The following is a 19328-nucleotide window of genomic DNA, read 5'->3' on the forward strand; positions in this document are numbered from 1 at the left end:
ATATGAAAGTTGGTGGTTCCTTTTAACATGAGACTTCAATATTCCAAGGTAAGAGGTTTTAGGTTGTAGTTAATATAGTATTTATAGGACTATTTCTCTCAATACTATTTGTATTTCATATACCTTTGACTATTGGATGTTCTTATAGGCACTATAGTATTGCCAGTGTAACAGTATAGCTTCCATAGCCCATTAGTTCGCAATGAGCCAGGCAGCCCAAACTGTTGCATATACCCTGACTCTGCGTGCAATGAACGCAAGAGAAATGACACAATTTCACCTGGTTAATATTGCCTGCTAAACTGGATCAGTATTTATAACTAGTGATTATGATGGCTTGTTTTTATAAGATAAGTTTAATGCTAGCTAGCAATTTACCTTGGCTTCTACTGCATTTGCGTAACAGGCAGGCTACCTGTGGAGTGCAATGGTTAGAGCGTTGGACTAATTAACTGTGCGGTTGCAAGATTGGATCCCCTGGGCTGACAAGGTGAAAATCTGTCGTTCTGCCCCTGAACAAGGCAGTTAACCCACAGTTCCTAGGCAGTCATTGAAAATAAGAACGTGTTCTTAACTGACTTGCCAAGCTAAATAAAAGGTATTTTCCCTCAGGCGGAGGGAGAAAGTAGTGCCCTTCGTGATGGTTCTCTGGTGGACCTGTGTGGAGCCACTCTGCTGTGGCGTACTGGAGAGGGCCTGCTCCGCGCTCCCACCCTCCGCCACCTGGAGGCACTGCGACAGGAGCTCAACGCTGCCCGGCCACAGTGTCCTGTAGGCCTCAGTACCCTGGCCTTCCCCAGCTTGCCACGCAGCCATAGGTTAGTAATATGCACAGTGATGTAGTGGAGGGTAAATAGAGTTCACACACCTTTTTTTGGCGTGGGGGTTTACCCACCATTTGTGGAAAAATACATTGAAAGTATAGGGAGTGTTTATTTATTTCAATTTAGTGGGTAGATTATCTTTAATATTGCAGATTGTGGCTTCTATCAATGTAATTACCTGCATCATTTCCAATTCCCCCATATATTTTATTTTGTATATAGAGTACCAGTAAAAAGTTTGGTCACACCTACTCGTTCAAGGGTTTTTCTTTCTTTTGACTATTTTCTACATTGTAGAATAATAGTGAAGACATCAAAACTTTGAAATAACACATATGGAATCATGTAGTAACCAAGAAAGTGTTAAACAAATTAAAATATATTTTAGATTATTCAAAGTAGCCACCCTTTGCCTAGATGACAGCTTTGCACACTCTTGGCATTTTCTCAGCCAGCTTCATGAGGTAAGTCACCTGGAATGCATTTAAATTAATATGTGTGCCTATTTAAAAGTTAATTTGTGGATTTTTTTTCCTTAATGCGTTTGAGCCAATCAGTTGTGTTGTGACAAGGTGGTATACAGAAGATAGCCCTATTTCGTTAAATACCAAGTCCATAATATGGCAAGAACAGCTCAAACAAGCAAAGAGAAACAACAGTCCATCATTATTTTAAAACATGAAGGTCAGTCAAATAAAAGCTTCACAGAGTTCAAGTAACAGACACATCAACATCAACTGTTCAGAGGAGAATGTGTGAATCAGGCCATCATGGTCCAATTGCTGCAAAGAAACCACTACTAAAGAACACCAATAAGAAGAAGAGACTTGCTTGGGCCAAGAAACACGAGCAATGGACATTAGACCAGGGGAAATCTGTCCTTTTGGTCTGATGAGTCCAAATTTGACATTTTTGGTTCCAACCGCCGTGTCTTTGTGAGACGCAGAGTAGGTGAACGGATGATCTCTGCATGTGTGGTTCCCACCGTGGAGCATGGAGGAGGAGGTGTGATGGTGACACTGTCAGTGATATATTTAGAATTCACTTAACCAGCATGGATACCGCAGCATTTTGCATCTTAGTGGGGCTGCCATTTTTTTTTAAACAGGACACTGACCCAAAACACACCTCCAGGCTGTGTAAGGCCTATTTGACTAAGAAGGAGAGTAATTGAGTGGTGCATCAGATGACCTGGCCTCCAATCACCTAACCTCAACCCAATTGAGATGGTCTGCGATGAGTTGGATCGCAGAATGAAGGAAAAGCAGACTGAAGTGCTCAGCATGTGGGAACTCCTTCAAGACAGTGGGAAAAGCATTCCAGGTGAAGCTGGTTGAGAGAATGCCAAGACTGTGCAAAGCTGTCATCAAGGCAAGGGTGGCTACTTTGAAGAATCTCAAATATAAAATCTATTTAGATTTGTTTAACACTTTTGGTTACTATGTGTTATTTCATAGTTTTGATGTCTTCGCTATTATTCTACAGTGTAGAAAATAGTAAAAAATAAAGAAAAACCCTTGAATGAGTAAGTGTGTCAACTTTTGACTGGTAGTGTAGGTCAGGATATTAAAGCCTCCATATATCCACTAGTTCCTATATATCCATGGTATTTTGTGATTTCCTTAAGTACATGAGGGTAATCGTTTGTAGTGTGATTTCCTTTACAGCCCATTAAAGTATTTAAAACCGTATTATAGTCTCCCACCATAATAACAGACGCTTGTATTGCATGTAGGCTTGATACATTAATTTTTAAGAAGCTTCGATCATCATTATTTGGACTGTATAGATTAATGAGCCAAATCTGTTTATGGTCCAATAACATATTTAAAAGAATCCTTCTACCTTTTCGGATCTGTTTTGTACAGTTTGCTCAATTGGATCAAAATTATTGTTAATAAATATCATCACCAAGTATAGGGAGTGTTAGTTGATTCACCCTGTACGGTGATCAGCGTTAACCCACCTACTTTTTTTTACCACTACATTACAACACCCACACACAAACACACAGCGGTTATAGCCTATCGGTCAAAGTGTTGGGCCTGTAACCGAAAGGTTTGAATACCTGAGCCAACAAGGTGAACAATCTGTGTATGTGCCCTTGAGCAAGGCACTTAACCCTAATTGCGCCATGGTCTCCGTTGATAATGGCAGATACCCCACTCCAAGGGGATATGCAAAAATATATATCTAAGTCACAAATGCGTATTAATAAACACTTGTACTTGTGTGAAATAGGACAAATATAAGCACCCACAATTACTATTATTATTACTACACACTGCTACACTAGTAGCTCAATACTTCCTGGCCCGTAGGCCTCAGTAAGCAGCCACAGATGGGTAGCTACTAAACAGTGGTACACTAGGAGCTCAACACTTCCTGGCCCGTAGGCCTCAGTAAGCAGCCACAGATGGGTAGCTACTAAACAGTGGTACACTAGGAGCTCAACACTTCCTGGCCCGTAGGCCTCAGTAAGCAGCCACAGATGGGTAGCTACTAAACAGTGGTACACTAGGAGCTCAACACTTCCTGGCCCGTAGGCCTCAGTAAGCAGCCACAGATGGGTAGCTACTAAACAGTGGTACACTAGGAGCTCAACACTTCCTGGCCCGTAGGCCTCAGTAAGCAGCCACAGATGGGTAGCTACTAAACAGTGGTACACTAGGAGCTCAACACTTCCTGGCCCGTAGGCCTCAGTAAGCAGCCACAGATGGGTAGCTACTAAACAGTGGTACACTAGGAGCTCAACACTTCCTGGCCCGTAGGCCTCAGTAAGCAGCCACAGATGGGTAGCTACTAAACAGTGGTACACTAGGAGCTCAATACTTCCTGGCCCGTAGGCCTCAGTAAGCAGCCACAGATGGGTAGCTACTAAACAGTGGTACACTAGTAGCTCAATACTTCCTGGCCCGTAGGCCTCAGTAAGCAGCCACAGATGGGTAGCTACTAAACAGTGGTACACTAGTAGCTCAATACTTCCTGGCCCGTAGGCCTCAGTAAGCAGCCACAGATGGGTAGCTACTAAACAGTGGTACACTAGGAGCTCAACACTTCCTGGCCCGTAGGCCTCAGTAAGCAGCCACAGATGGGTAGCTACTAAACAGTGGTACACTAGGAGCTCAACACTTCCTGGCCCGTAGGCCTCAGTAAGCAGCCACAGATGGGTAGCTACTAAACAGTGGTACACTAGGAGCTCAATACTTCCTGGCCCGTAGGCCTCAGTAAGCAGCCACAGATGGGTAGCTACTAAACAGTGGTACACTAGGAGCTCAACACTTCCTGGCCCGTAGGCCTCAGTAAGCAGCCACAGATGGGTAGCTACTAAACAGTGGTACACTAGGAGCTCAACACTTCCTGGCCCGTAGGCCTCAGTAAGCAGCCACAGATGGGTAGCTACTAAACAGTGGTACACTAGGAGCTATACCTATTCATAAGTTGCCCCTATCTACTGTTAGTGATCAGGTGCAAATTCAACCTTGAGCATGACACAACATGACCCAAATCTGATTTTATCCCATGTAATCTATTTATAGCTATTTTGCAATATAATATAACTACTACCAAAAACGAATAAAAATTATGCTTTGAGTTTGATAAAAGCTAAAACCAAGTCGTTGTCATTTCCCCCCCAGTCTGGAGGAGCGCCAGCCCTGGGTCTACCTGACCTGTGGACATGTGCATGGCCACCATGACTGGGGCCAGCGTCCGGAGCGCCGGGAGGAGGGAGGAGAAGAGGGGGAGGAAGGGATCACAACGGTCCGCCGGGAGTGCCCTCTATGCAGGAGTGTAGGGCCCTACGTGCCACTGTGGCTGGGGTGTGAGCCCGCAGTGTACGTGGATGCTGGAGCTCCCACATATGCGTTTGTACCCTGCGGCCACGTTTGTTCGGAGAGGACAGCCAAGTATTGGGCGGATACCCCACTGCCTCATGGGACACACGCCTTCCGGCCCACCTGTCCCTTCTGCTCTGCTCCTCTCAGCAGCACCCCACAGGGCTGGACACGCCTCATCTTCCAGGGCCCTATCGACTAGCTCGGGCCCCCGGGAATGGAGACCACAACTACTACGCAAACGTGGAACCAACCACGTCACTAAGCCAAGGGCCCAATCCTAACTTGAGATAATAGTGCGGAACTAACGTGAATATTTCTTCCATTTACACTGCATCCTTGATGTATGATTTTAGACAAGTGCGTGTAACTTTTAAACATCTTTGTAAATCATGCGTTGATGTCAGTTTAGGATCTGTGTGGAAGTTTAAGTTAGACTCACGTTTCTCTCAAGGTATGATTTTGTCCATAACAGAACCTCACTTCAAAAGCAATAAGAACTCCACTATAGCAAAGCATTACACTCATAGATAAGCTAGTTGTTCCGTTAGTCATCCATGTTTCCAGTTGTCTCTTCAGACATGGCTGAATGTTGTCTGCAGCTCAAGGGCTAAACCTGGGGTATGTTGAAGTCACTGGATGTTCATATTTAATGGTTTCCTGAAAATAATGGTTAATGGTTTCCCTCTCAGCTTAATTTTGAACCAACAATGTAATGATGCTTCCAAAGTTTTTGATTGAATATTCCATTTGACAAAATTTGAATTTTTCTGAAAACAAAACATTGTAATATTGCGAAGCGGTTCACCTCGCAATTACCAATAACTTACTCTATAGTAGCAAAGATAAGTGATGTTTGTGAACATTCTGCAGTTTGACCACACCTCAGGTTGGGAACCAGTCAGACAGACAAGGTCTGTGCCATGTGACAATATAGCAGAAAGATCAAAGGCTGTGACCGAAGGTAACCTCATAAGACAACAGTTTTTCAATTAAAATTTAACTATTTTATTAAAATTGGGGATGTTTGGGATGGGTTAGGATTTTATTTAGATGTTAAGATACAACTATTTTTTTATCTTGAGTATTGTTTTTAGTTAAATGTGATTTGTCAATGTAAGCGTTTTCTATATGTGTATGATTATTATTATTATTATTATGTGTGTTCGATGAAACTGGGAGAGCTTGTGAGTGTGAGAAAATTGCCAACACTGTGTCACACAACCATAAAAAATTGCCCAGACAATGAATGTAGCCAAATACTCAGGCTATACTAGCTTAGCCTTCCAATGTGCTCGTATTGAATTGTTCTATATTATGCTACTATTTTTTTATCTAAACATCGTGATATAGCTGGAACATTTCAAATTGCTTCAAGAAGATGAACCCGTTAAATAACATACCTACACTACTTCTTGTTTATCTTGCATGAACACACACACACACACATATTGCACTGTGGATTGCCAAACCTTGCATTTATGCTAAATTGTACACAGTGTTACATGTTAATTATACACAGTACTAAATGCCTCAAGTGAAAAGAAATGCTGGCGAAGTGAGCAGTCCAACAGAAATCTATAATTTAAACATGTTCTTTCCCATATAAGAAATGTACACGCCTACTCAGCTGCTATTCAGGGACAGAGAACATGCAGCAGAACCGACATGATGTAGTTATCTAGAATAGAGATAATCGTGTCAGCTCTATATTACCTTTCTATCATGTATGAACTTTTTCAGGTTTACAGCCGTCAGTCCTCCGCACACTACCATGCTGTATTTGACATACACTATATATACAAAAGTATGTGGACACCTTGAAATTAGTGGATTTGGGGGCCGCCTAAGTGCGTAAAAATCAACTGTCCTCGGTTGCAACACTCACTACCGATTGCCAAACTGCCTCTGGAAGCAATGTCAGCACAAGAACTGTCTTCGTCGGGAGCTTCATGAAATGGGTTTCCATGGCCAAGCAGCCGCACACAAGCCTAAGATCACCATGCGCAATGCCAAGCATTGGCTGGAGTGGTGTAAAGCTTGCCACCATTGGACTCTGGAGCAGTGGAAACGCATTCTCTGGAGCATCTGGCAGTCTGATGGACGAATCTGCATTTGGCGGAAGCCAAACGCTACCTGCCCGAATGCATCATGCCAACTATAAAGTTTGGTGGAGGAGTAATAATAGTCTGGGGCTGTTTTTCATGGTTTGGGCTATGCCTCTTAGTTCCAGTGAAGGGGAATTTGAACGCTACCGCATACAATGACATTCTAGATGAATATGTGCTTCCAACCTTGTTGCAATAGTTTGGGAAGGCCCTTTCCTGTTTCAGCATGAAAAAGAGAGGTCCATACAGAAATGGTTTGTTGAGATAGGTGTGGAAGAACTTGACTGACCTGCACAGAGCCCTGACCTCAACCCCATCGAACACCTTTGTGATGAATTGGAACGCCGACTGCGAGCCTGGCCTAATCGCTTAACATTAGTGCCTGACCTCACTAATGCTCTTGTGGCTGAATGGAAGTCCCTGCAGCAATGTTCCAACATCTTGTGGAAAGCCTTCCCAGAAGAGTGGAGGCTGTTATAGCCACAAAGGAGGGACCAACTCCATATTAATGCCCATGTTTTTGGAATGAGTTGTTTGATGAGCAGGTGTCCACATACTTGTGGTAGTGTGGTGTGAAATGGGTAATATTACCAATGGGTAAAGATAGAAGCACTTCAGGATGTTACAACCAATCAGGACGTCTTCCGAGTTCAGTTGTTAAAAGAACAACCTTCTCTTCCTCAGTGCCAGTATTTTAACCAAACCGATTGTCTATTAGCTCAGGTTTAGAATACCCAGTGTTTGCCCACGGGGCAGCACAGGACACTCGGCTACAGTAAGCTAGTAGTAGACAAGATTTTGGATGGTCATTTATTTCATGGCCACATTGAAAGAGTTGCAACGTTAGAGAACATTCCGTTAAGAATACATTGTTTAGAAATACATGAATAGTGAGTCATGTCATTCGGTAAAGTCCATTTCTGTTTGCAACATTCGGTAAAACATTATTACCTTTTTTAATAGGCCCCAGTTACTGCACCTTTCAATATTTCTCAAGACCTTAGTACAGGGGCGGGTGATCTCAGACCTGGTCTGAGATCAGTCTGATGACTTCCATATCCGGGTAATAATACAGTTACCCAGTCCCTCAGGGGTTGTGGTGGAACTAGTCAGGATTTTTTTTAAAGTCAGTTACATTTCTGTTACCTACCCCATTAAAATAGCCGAAATCTCCATTTGCCCCAGTCCACGGCATATTCTGCTATTGAACGTGCCAATTCTTAAATGTAGGCCTATTATTATGATATAGCAGGTGAATGAAATAATGTTTGCCCAGACTTTTGTCATATTTTATTGTTTTATATCCTTTTTGTTCTGGGTTATTTTATCCATTGTTTTTTTCTCCTCTGATTTATTCTCCCATTGCACCCCAGAGTCTGTATAAGTCACTCCCAACGACGGGTCCATGGTCAGATATCGTTTCAGTCCCTCTAATGCTTCATTCTGGAATTGGGGTGAGCATAATCTGATCCTAGATCTGAGGGATTTATTAAACCTTATTAAACCAACATTAAACCATTTTTCTATCTGTTTATCCCCACCTCGCAGATTACCTTTGATTTGTAAGGTCCTGTTAACCTCACAACTATTACTCTGGAGCGATCAAAACTCTAAATGCTTATGAAGTGCTTTGCCTCTTACTTCACTGTAATCCTGGGGTGCACAGACAATCACTGTACACACGTCAATAAACCTGTTTTAAAACTAGACTGTCTGTCTGTTTACTGACTGGAAGGGGATGAGATTAAGGTTTGGGGGTCATGAATGTCAAAAGGAATAGCTGTTCTCCCCTTAACATCAGAAGCCTCCTCCCTATGTTTGTTTTACTCACTGCTTAAGCACACTCCGCCAACCCTGATGTCCTAGCCGTGTCTGAATCCTGGTTTAGGAAGGCCACCAAAAATTCTGAGATTTCCATACCAAACTACAACATTTTCTGTCAAGATAGAACTGCCAAAGGGGGAGGAGTTGCAATCTACCGCAGAGATAGCCTGCAAATTTCTGTCATTCTTTTCAGGTCTATGCCCAAACAGTTCGAACTTCTAATTTAAAAAATGAATCTCTCCAGAAATAAGTCTCTCACTGTTGCTGCCTGTTATCGACCCCCCTCTGTTCCCAGCTGTGCCCTGGACACCATATGTGAATTGATCGCCCCCAATCTAGCTTCAGAGTTTGTTCTGTTAGGTGACCTAAACTGGGATATGCTTAACACCCCGGCAGTCCTACAATCTAAGCTAGATGCCCTAAATCTCACACAAATCATCAAGGAACCCACCAGGTACAACCCTAAATCCGTAAACATGGGCACCCTCATGACATTATCCTAACCACCTTGCCATCCATATACACCTCTGCTGTTTTCAATCAGGATCTCAGCGATCACTGCCTCACTGCCTGTATCCTCTATGGGTCCGCGGTCAAACGACCACCCCTCATCACTGTCAAACGCTCCCTAGAACACTTCTGCGAACAGGCCTTTCTTATCGACCTGGCCCGGGTATCCTGGAAGGATATTGACCTCATCCCGTCAGTCGAGGATGCCTGGTCGTTGTTTAAAAGTAATTTCCTCACCATCTTAGATAAGCATGCCCCTTTCAAAAAAATGCAGAACTAAGAACAGATATAGTCCTTGGTTCACTCCAGACCTGACTGCCCTTGATCAGCACAAAAACATCCTGTTGCGGACTGCAATAGCATCGAATAGTCCCCGCGATATGCAACTGTTCAGGGAAGTCAGGGACCAATACACGCAGTCAGTCAGGAAAGCAAAGGCTAGCTTTTTCAAGCAGAAATATGCATCCTGTAGCTCTACCTCCAAAAAGTTTTGGGACACTGTAAAGTCCATGGAGAACAAGAGCACTTCCTCCCAGCTGCCCACTGCACTGAGGTTAGGTAACACGGTCACCACCGATAAATCCATGATAATCGAACATTTCAATAAGTAGTTCTCTACGGCTGGCCATGCCTTCCTCCTGGCTACGCCAACCGTGAGTAACAGCTCCACCCCCCCCTCCCGCAGCTACTCGCCCGAGCTTCCCCTTCACTCAAATCCAGATAGCAGATGTTCTGAAAGAGCTGTAAAATCTGAACCTGTACAAATCAGCTGGGCTAGACAATCTGGACCCTCTCTTTCTAAAACTATCCACCTCCATTGTTGCAACCCCTATTACCAGCCTGTTCAACCTCTCTTTCGTATTGTCCAAGATCTCTTAACCTCTTGCCTCTACTTGGGACGCTTGCGTCCCAACTAGAGCTCTGGAAATGCAAATGCGCTACGCTAAATGCTAATAGTATTAGTTAAAACTCAAAAGTTCATTAAAATACACATGCAGGGTATCAAATTAAAGCTACACTCGTTGTGAATCCAGGCAACAAGTCAGATTTTTAAAATGCTTTTCGACGACAGCATGAGAAGCTATTATCTGATAGCATGCACCAATACACTACAACAGAAAAGCACAGCAGGGGACGTAAACAAAATAATTAGCATTTCGGCGTTACACAAACCGCACAATAAAATAGAAAACAGTCATTACCTTTCACCATCTTCTTTGTTGGCACTCCTAGATGTCCCATAAACACTATTGGGTCTTTATTTCGATTAAATCGGGCCATATAAAGCCAAGATATCGTTATATGTAGACTGTGTGATAAACTAAAAAAACAGCGATTTCACAACGTAACGTCATTTTTAAAATTCAAAAAGTAGACGATAAACTTTCACAAAACACTTGAAATACGTTTGTAATGCTACTTTAGGTATTAGTAAACGTTAATAAGCGATAAAAATCATCCATAGGCGATGTAGAAATCATTAGCTGTCGTCTTGGAAAAAATTTCAGGAGAGAGCTCTTCCGGAATGATCTGGGCGGAGACCGGAGGTAAGTCGTGCCCCTCTTTCGGTTCAACCAAGAATCAAAGATGATTCAATTCACAAGACTCTAGACAACATGGGGATGCTGTGGGAGTTGAATGCTCGGTCTTATCTAATTCGGCTCACTGTTAACAATTGCTGGAAGTGGCGCAAGGATATTTATTTCCATTTTCTGTGATCAGGTTTTCCTGCGCTTTCCGATGTAACGCACGTTATGTAATAGCCACAGTCGTGATTTAACCAGTTTTAAAAACGTCCGAGGGTTTCCTATCCACACATTCTAACCATATGAACGTACTATATTCCTGGCATGAGTAGCAGGGCGCTGAAATGTTGCGCGATTTTTAACAAAATGTTCAAAAAAGTAGAGGGTCGACTGAAGAGGTTAAGATTGGAAAGCTGCTGCGGTTATCCCCTCTTCAAAGAGGGTGACACTCTAGACCCAAACTGCTATATACGTATATCTGCCTCTCTAAAGTCTTCGAAAGCCAAGTTAATAAACAGATCACAGACCATTTCGAATCCCACCGTACCTTCTCCGCTGTGCAATCCAGTTTCCGAGCCGGTCACGGGTGCACCTCAGCCACGCTCAAGGTCCTAAACGATATCATAACCGCCATCGATAAGAGACAGTACTGTGCAGCCGTCTTCATCGACCTGGCCAAGGCTTTCGACTCTGTCAATCACCGTATTCTTATCGGCAGAACCAATAGCCTTGGTTTGTCTAATGACTGCCTCGCCTGGTTCACCAACTACTTTGCAGGCAGAGTTCAGTGTGTCAAATTGGAGGGCAGTTGTCCAGACCTCTGGCAGTCTCTATGGGGCTACCACAGGGTTCAATTCTCGGGACGACTCTTTTCTCTTTATATATCAATGATGTCGCTCTTGCTGCGGGTGATTCCCTGATCCACCTCTACGTAGACTACACCATTCTGTCTACTTCTGGCCCTTCCTTAGACACAGTGCTAACTTACCTCCAAACGAGCTTCAATGCCATACAACACTCCTTTCGTGGCCTCTAACTGCTCTTAAACGCTAGTAAAACCAAACCCATTCTTTTCAACCATTCGCTGCCCGCACCCCCCCGCCCGACTAGCATCACCACCCTGGGCGGTTCGACCTAGAATATGTGGACAGCTATAAATACCTAGGTTGTCTGGCTAGACTAAGCTCTCCTTCCAGACTCATATTAAACATCTCCGATCCAAAATCAAAGCCTCCTTCACTCACGCCGCCAAACTTACCCTAGTAAAACTGACTATCAGACCGATTCTCATCTTCGGCGATGTCATCTTCAACATAGCTTCCAATACTCTACTCAGCAAACTGGATGCAGTCTATCACAGTGCCATCCATTTTGTTACCAAATCACCTTATACCACCCACTACTGCGACCTATATGCTCTAGTTGGCTGGCCCTCGCTACATATTCATCGCCAGACCCACTGGCTTGGGTCATCTATAGGTCTATGCTAGGTAAAGCTCTGCCTTATCTCAGCTCACTGGTCACGATAACAACACCCACCCGTAGCACACGTTCCAGCAGGTATATCTCACTGATCATCCCCAAAGCCAACACCCCATTTGGCCGCCTTTCCTTCCAGTTCTCTGCTGCCAGTGACTGGAACGAATTGCAAAAATCGCTGAAGCTGGAGAATTATATTTCCCTCACCAACTTTAAACATCAGCTATCTGAGCAGCTAACCGATCGCTGCAGCTGTACACAGTCCATCTGTAAATAGCCCAGCCAATCTACCTACCCCATCCCCATACTGTTTTTATTTACTTTTCTGCTCTTTTGCACACCAGCATCTCTACTTGCACATCATCATCTGCTCATTTATCACTCCAGTGTTCATCTGCTAAATTGTAATTCTTCGCTACTATGGCCTATTTATTGCCTACCTCATGCCTTTTGCACACACTGTAAATAGACTTTCTTTTTTCTACTGTGTCATTGACTTGTTTATTGTATTATTGGCTTGTTTATTGCTTATTCCATGTTATTCCATGTGTAACTCTGTTGTCTGTGTCACACTGCTTTGCTTTTTCTTGGCCAGGTCGCAGTTGTAAATGAGAACTTGTTCTCAACTAGCCTACCTGGTTAAATAAAGGTAAAATAAAAAATGTTTTTAAATAAACATTTTCATTTGAATATCATTATTTTACCCTTCTATCACATGGGCTGGAGCTCCCAGATTCTGGTGACTGTCTTTGTCTGCACTAATTATATTGATAGTGGAAATGAGATATCTAGAGAATATACCTGTATGAGTTGACTATTTAGAAAATATTTGAGGATGACTTGACTGAAGTTTGTGCCTGAGACATCAAATGGTGACCCTAGATGTGTTTTCCACCCAGACCACCAGGGGGCAGCCTCTGCTAACTCCGACTGAGGCCATCAGCTCATCGGTTGGGTTCATCTGCTTAGCGGTTGTATGCATCAACCAATGGCTGCATGCCGTGTCATTGACTGACAAATTGCCATAACATATGATGTGGTTAGCTGATATGTAAAATACCTATCCAGGCATTGTAAGATCTGACAGGTGTCAGCAACGCTTGGGTAGAGGAATGCATCCACAATCTCCATCATATAAGGGTTGTTCTTGTGTTGCATCACCTCTTCAACTCATCTCACTGATTAGAATGAGTCATTCTGACTGCCTTAAGTATACAACCCTAACCCAGATAAGACGCTATGCTACTTTACTCGTAATAATAGAACTACCTCGATATGAAGATAAATGTTTAGGAAGAGTTGAGACAGTTTGTTCTTTGGATGCCTGAAAACTCAGAAAGAACCTGCTGACTGTTACATAAAAGTTTGTTCAGAAATTATTTCACTCTTCAACTGAAGAGGAGACTGTTTTTTCCCCTTAAAAAGATTATGAAGCCTATTTCATGGGTATCTTAGTGACACAGAGTATTTCACCTCATCCTCCATAGAGAGAGAGAAAGAGAGAGGAGGGAGAGGAGAGCGAAAGAGAGTTTCTGTGAGATCCAAAGAGCTAGCTGTTCAGAGTTTGTTGGTGGGTCATTTCCTGGGAAGCAGCTTGAGTACACATTCATATTCATTATTAGGAAGGTGTTCTAAATGTTTTATACACTGTATATTCCAAATATGAACTGGTTTGCCAAAATTCTTCAGGAGGGGACCCTCTTCTCTTGTCACTGTGTCAGCAAACTCTTTTCATTAGAACTGATCTGAGAGAGCAGAAACCTTAATACTGTTCTATAATACAGTGCAGATACAAGCTGAACTCAATTATTTTATTGTATAACAGTAACATATATAATTGAACAGTAATTACCTTTATTTTCATGTGCAATATTGATGGCCAGACTGTGTGTGTGTGACTGGGTATGTGTGTTCATGTCAGTAACTCGTGTGTGTGTGTCAGAAAATCAGGCGTGATGGAGATGGAGGCAGGGTTTAGTCAAACAGTTTCAATTCTATGAGGAGGGATTTCCAGGTTTTGATCTTGGCTAATTAACTTGGAGCCCTCAATGGCACAACTGGGTATTTGTGACAGGGAAGTTTGAAGGGGACTTGTGTTTGTGTGTGTTCGTTCGTCTTGTGTGTGTCTCTGGTAATCACTGGGTTCTATAATCATCTCTTCCTCTGTGTCCCTATGGAGCGATGATCAGAGCAGCAGAGGCCATCTTCTCTATTGTTCAATCAATTCACTCATTAACGCACTACAACTTGAATTAAGCTTGGGGCCTGCCGCAATTAAATCACTTTAAGACTTGACTTCTTCTATTCTTTCCTGTACACTTCGTTTGCTAAGTCAGGGATGCTACAGAATGCACTAATTTAGCCACACAATATACAAATCCAATTAAAGTCAATAGTAAGGCTTCACAAGCTGTCCCGTGCATAGTCTTAGCTATAATACTATCCTCTTATGTGGGTAGAACAACCAGTGTGTGTATGTGTAAGCTGGAGAATAATGTATTAAATAGGGTTAGCAGTTATAATAAGTTTGGTTATTGAAAGGAGTTTATTATGCTGTGTTATCCTATTAGGGAGGTGGTGTTGTGGTAATCCTGAGTGTCTCCCATCGCTCTGAGTGGTCTCTTTAAAAACCCAGCCTGTTGCCGGTGTCTGTGTGCTTTTCCTTTTACAGGTCCAATGCAGCCGTTTTTATCTCAATATCATTATCAAATACCTTATTGTGATATTTTTCCATTAAAATGGTCAAAAAGAAACACATACCTTCTTAGCAAAGAGCAATTTCCCAAGCAAGAATTTTGCCAGGACGGTATGGGAGTGGTCTGAGTGGGGAAGGAAAAACTCAAAACTAGCAGCTATTGGCAAAGAGGTTTGGAACTCTCTTTCTTATTGGCCCGTTAACTAATTTGCCACCTGGTGATGTCACTCCATCCCACCTAAACAGGCTGAAATTTAAGGTGGTATTTTCAAACAGTTCTTACACTAAAAGGACATATTTTTCACAATTTCACAGTATTATTCCAACCTTAGAGTGTGGAAATATATCTATAAAACATAGGGAAATCCTGATTTTGACTGCACTTGGCCTTTAAGAAAATATCTGTGTCTTGTCCTCTGTAGACCTAACTGACTGTTCAGACCAGACTGTTCATGTCTAACTGGGCACAGGTCTGTTTTATTTTATTTTCATACCATGACTACAGTAGGACTAAACAGTTGTCCACATATTACTTTCAATAATACAGAATTGAGTATCGACATAACCACTTGAACACAGCTCTCTCAAGCTTGGTAACAATTATAAGACTATGTGAGATTATACTCAAAATAGAGGACAAATGAAGATGGTGGATACAAGCATAAGAACAGCCATCTTTTCTTCCCCAACGTCTCAACTGTCAGCGTGGTACAGTGGGAACGATACAGCCCTCAGGGACCACACCATAATACACTGTAAATGATGCCTAATGAACATGTTCTATTTCCTCATTACTGTGTGTGTATGCCTCATCCACCACAATTTTCTCCACTTGTGTTTAATATTTCAACTCTTCTCTTTAACTCTCCTTCCTTGTTGATCCTGGCTCCAGAATAGGGTGTAATATAGTGGAGTCCCCAGAGTAGACATTGGCACTCTTGATATGAAGTAGCCAGCAGTGAGGTTGGGCATCAGTTACAGGCTCAATTAGCCTATTAGACAGGTCGGCATCCTATGCCTATGAGTAATTTGAAAACATTTCTCATTACTCCTTATCGTAGCAGCACTGGAGGGCTACAAGATGGAAATGAGAGTGTGTTCAAGAGACAGAAGGGAGGAGAGACATCAAAGTGGTGGTCTATTTAAATTGAGTGATCTTGTGTGAAAGAGCTCTCTACATAAAATATGACCCACCCCCATACCTAATATCGCATACCGCATACCCTTGGATTACGTGTCAAGGGTTAATAACTATAAGGATGAGTATATTGGGGAGGAGGGGGGGTTCAAGTGGTGTGTGTGAAAGAGAGAGAGAGTCCCAACCTCTTGACTAATACATTACAAATCCCCTGACAAGAGGGTTGTAAGAAATAAGAGACAAATGGAGTGTGTGTGTAAAAGGGAGAAAGAGTTGATCTTTTCCTCAGTTTCATCACTATTTCCTTCATATGGCATTTGTTCTCAACATGTTCTCTCCCTTAATGTCTCAGTCTCAACACGGCTCCTTTTGTCGCAACAAGAGCGGGAAACGCGAGGTTGTTCGATTTCGTTGTGTGCGTTCTTCCATCCCACCCTCCAGATTAATGAGGTCGTCGGTTACAACTCCAGCGCTCTCTTTCCCTCTCTGATAACCGGCCTCTTGCGCTGCCGCCTGCCTGCTCATCACACTCAATTTCAGATAGCGCTAATGGAATCTGTCCCGCGCGATTGTAATGCGAGCGAGACTCATTTGCCACGGAGCTTGGAGCTGTCAGCTTGGTGGGCTGTGGGGGGCGAGGAGAGGAAAGGGAGAAGAAAAAAAAGCTAGGAGATGGGGGGAGGAGATGAGGACTGAGGAGGAGAGGGAGAGGGGTTGAAGTAAGAAGAAGATGGCAGGAGGGAGAGGAAGAAGAGGAGACTGAAAGAAAGGGAAGGTGAAGAGCAGGAGGAGTGAAATTCAGGAGATGGTGGCTGATGAGGAGATATAGAGGGGTTGAAGAGAGGAGTATATTGTGGGGTCATGAGGGAGCTGGCACAAGTGTTGTTTTGGCCCATAGTGTGAATAGAATAGAGCAGGCCTTCTCTCCTCCATGTCTGTCAGTGAACTGATAGTCTGCAGAGAGCTCTCTAAGCTTCATCACACAATAGAGAGAGAGAGTTCTCTGGCACACACAGCATAGACCGTCACAACGTTCAAACACACTGCACGCAGCCACGCAAAACAAACAACAAAGGCTTTGGGAAACTCACCCTGTGTGTGACATGAAAAGACTAAATAAGGAAACAGGATCATAATTTAGTGTTGTTAGGATGATATACTCTTGAGGTCAACTTGGACCAACCCTGTAGGCCATATACCAGTGTCCTGCAGAGGGCAGTATCTGCTTGGAGAACTCTCCACTGCAACCAGAGGACCCCACTGAACCAAGACAACCACACTACCACACAGGGCTTCAGTTTGGGGTGCATGCATGTGGGGGTGAATATGTCCTGGAGGGGTTGAGGGGTTAGTTGAGAATGAACATGGGAATTAAATGAAAAGTAACAGAGGCAGTTGAGAACACATCTCGTCTCTCTCTCTTTCTGACTAATCCCCATCTACCCCTCTTTATTTTTGTCTATATATCTGCATGTCTGTTTCTTTGATTTTCCTCTCTCTCTCTCTCTCTCTCTCTTTCTGTCTCTCTCTGTCTCTCTATCTCTCCCTCCTCTCTCTCTTTCTCTCCGAGGGGTAAAGGAAAGCTTATATTTTGGCTGAGGGACAGGCCAGGGATTACAGTGGTGCTAGTATTTAATCTGTCACAGACTGTCCTTGTCTGTGTGTATCTGCACTTAAAAACAGTCCCACTGACTACCCCCTGTGTGTGTGTGTGGTGTGTGTGTCTGTTGTGTGTGTGCGCCTTGCCCCAGCCTAGTCCTGTTAGTGCACTAAACACTGCTAGGGCTGATCAGGCTTTTTTTTAAACTGGGGGCTTTATGGTCAGCCAGACACCCCATTAACACCACTCTACCCCCTGGTGAGTGTTCGGAGCGCACAGTACCCTCTTAGGGTATAGCCAAAACCCTAGGCCAGCCACGTGATGTGGCACACTGCATCATATCTACCTTTCTGTTTCTGGATGGTGATAGCCAAATACAGTTGGCCACATTGGAATGCTTGGACAGGTAATTATGCAGACAGACAGTTGAACAAACACTGGCCTGGCAGAGCAACTTGACTTCACTGTCACATACACAGCAGTAAAAGTACAGTCGAAACAAAGGGCTCATATTTACACACTTACAAGCACACACACACAAAAGAGAGAGAGAGAGAGAGAGAGAGAGAGAGAGAAGAGAGAAAAAGGGGAGAGAGCGATAAATCTAGTGCATGTGCTTAATCACCACTGGAGTCTCCCAGGAACTCAAAAAGCCTCTGTGGATTAAAACCCTCAGAGCAGAACATTAGAGAAGTGCACAGTTCAGCTCCCACTGAAAAGGCAAATGATTATATTTCCTCAGAGAGAGAGAGAGAGAAAGAGCTAGAGAGAGCGTTAGAGAGCAAGTAAAGGAGGGAGAGAGCGACAGATGTTGAGGGAGACATAGAAGGATACGGAGGGGGAGAACAACGACAAATAGAACAGCGGAGGGGGAGACAGATAGAGAGAGAAACAGAGAAAGAGAGTGCTACACAGAAATGGAAAGAAAGAGAGTGATACACATATTTAAACTCTCCCCCTTTCTCTTTAAGAGAGAAAGAAGAAGGGGGCCACAAATTGGCGAAGGAAAAGTCAGCCTCACTCTGCTTTGCATTTCATTTACATGCCTGGCTGTATCGACCAATTGGATTGCAGAGCAGAACCTGCGGCTTAGAACCGAGAATAAAGACTCCAAATGCCTTCACTGCTCTCATCCCTCTCTCTCATAATACCCTGTCTGCCTTTCTTTTCTCTTTCTCTCCCTCTCTTTCTCTACCCACTGTCATAATACCCATTCTCTACCTATTCTCTGTGGTGGCGCACTGCTCTAAGTAGACCCTGGCCGATGTGATAGAGGCTGGAGTGGAGGGAGGGATGCAAGGAGGGAGTGGGGGAAGGAGGGAGAAGGGGAGAGGGGCAGGGAGAGAGGGAGCTGCAAATATGACTTTTACTTGCCACCCGCTGAGTCTGAAAAGGAAGAGTGTGTGTGTGTGTGTGTGTGTGTGTGTGTGTGTGTGTGTGTGTGCTTCACTCTGTAAGTGTATGTGTGTGAATGAACAAGTGAATGAAATCCTCTAAAATCCTCTTACCTGTCTTGGGTCCCAGTGGTGCTCACCTTCAAGCATGGCATATTTGTAACACCATAGGTCCTTCTGTTTAGATGAGAAAACCCTCAAATGTAGCAGGAAGACTGGTACCTATGCTAGTCTTTGGCCTACTGTGAGGCTGTGCCACAACTCAATGGCAGGACTTTGAAACCTTCAAACGAGGATGAAGCTAAATGACCTTTTACCTCTCCTTCCATCTCTTTTTTCCCTGTTCCTCTCTTCCTCCCGCCTACTCATCCTTCTCCTCCTCCCTCTTCTCTCA

The 19328-nt window shown here is 43.6% G+C and overlaps 1 protein-coding gene across 1 annotated transcript in view; it reads left to right on the plus strand.

Moving 5' to 3' along the window:
• Positions 1-8475, plus strand: part of LOC115139199 (E3 ubiquitin-protein ligase pellino homolog 2-like) — a 29072-nt gene extending 20597 nt beyond the window's left edge. Inside the window, exons 6-7 of the mRNA XM_029676339.2 lie at positions 613-818; positions 4463-8475. Coding sequence (XP_029532199.1) covers positions 613-818; positions 4463-4862 — 606 coding nt within the window. The 3' untranslated portion in view covers positions 4863-8475. The remainder of the gene's footprint in view (positions 1-612; positions 819-4462) is intronic.
• Positions 8476-19328: the final 10853 nt, after the last annotated feature.

This window comes from Oncorhynchus nerka, linkage group LG13, assembly GCF_034236695.1.
Source record: "Oncorhynchus nerka isolate Pitt River linkage group LG13, Oner_Uvic_2.0, whole genome shotgun sequence".
In the NCBI taxonomy this organism is placed as follows: Eukaryota; Metazoa; Chordata; class Actinopteri; order Salmoniformes; family Salmonidae; genus Oncorhynchus; species Oncorhynchus nerka.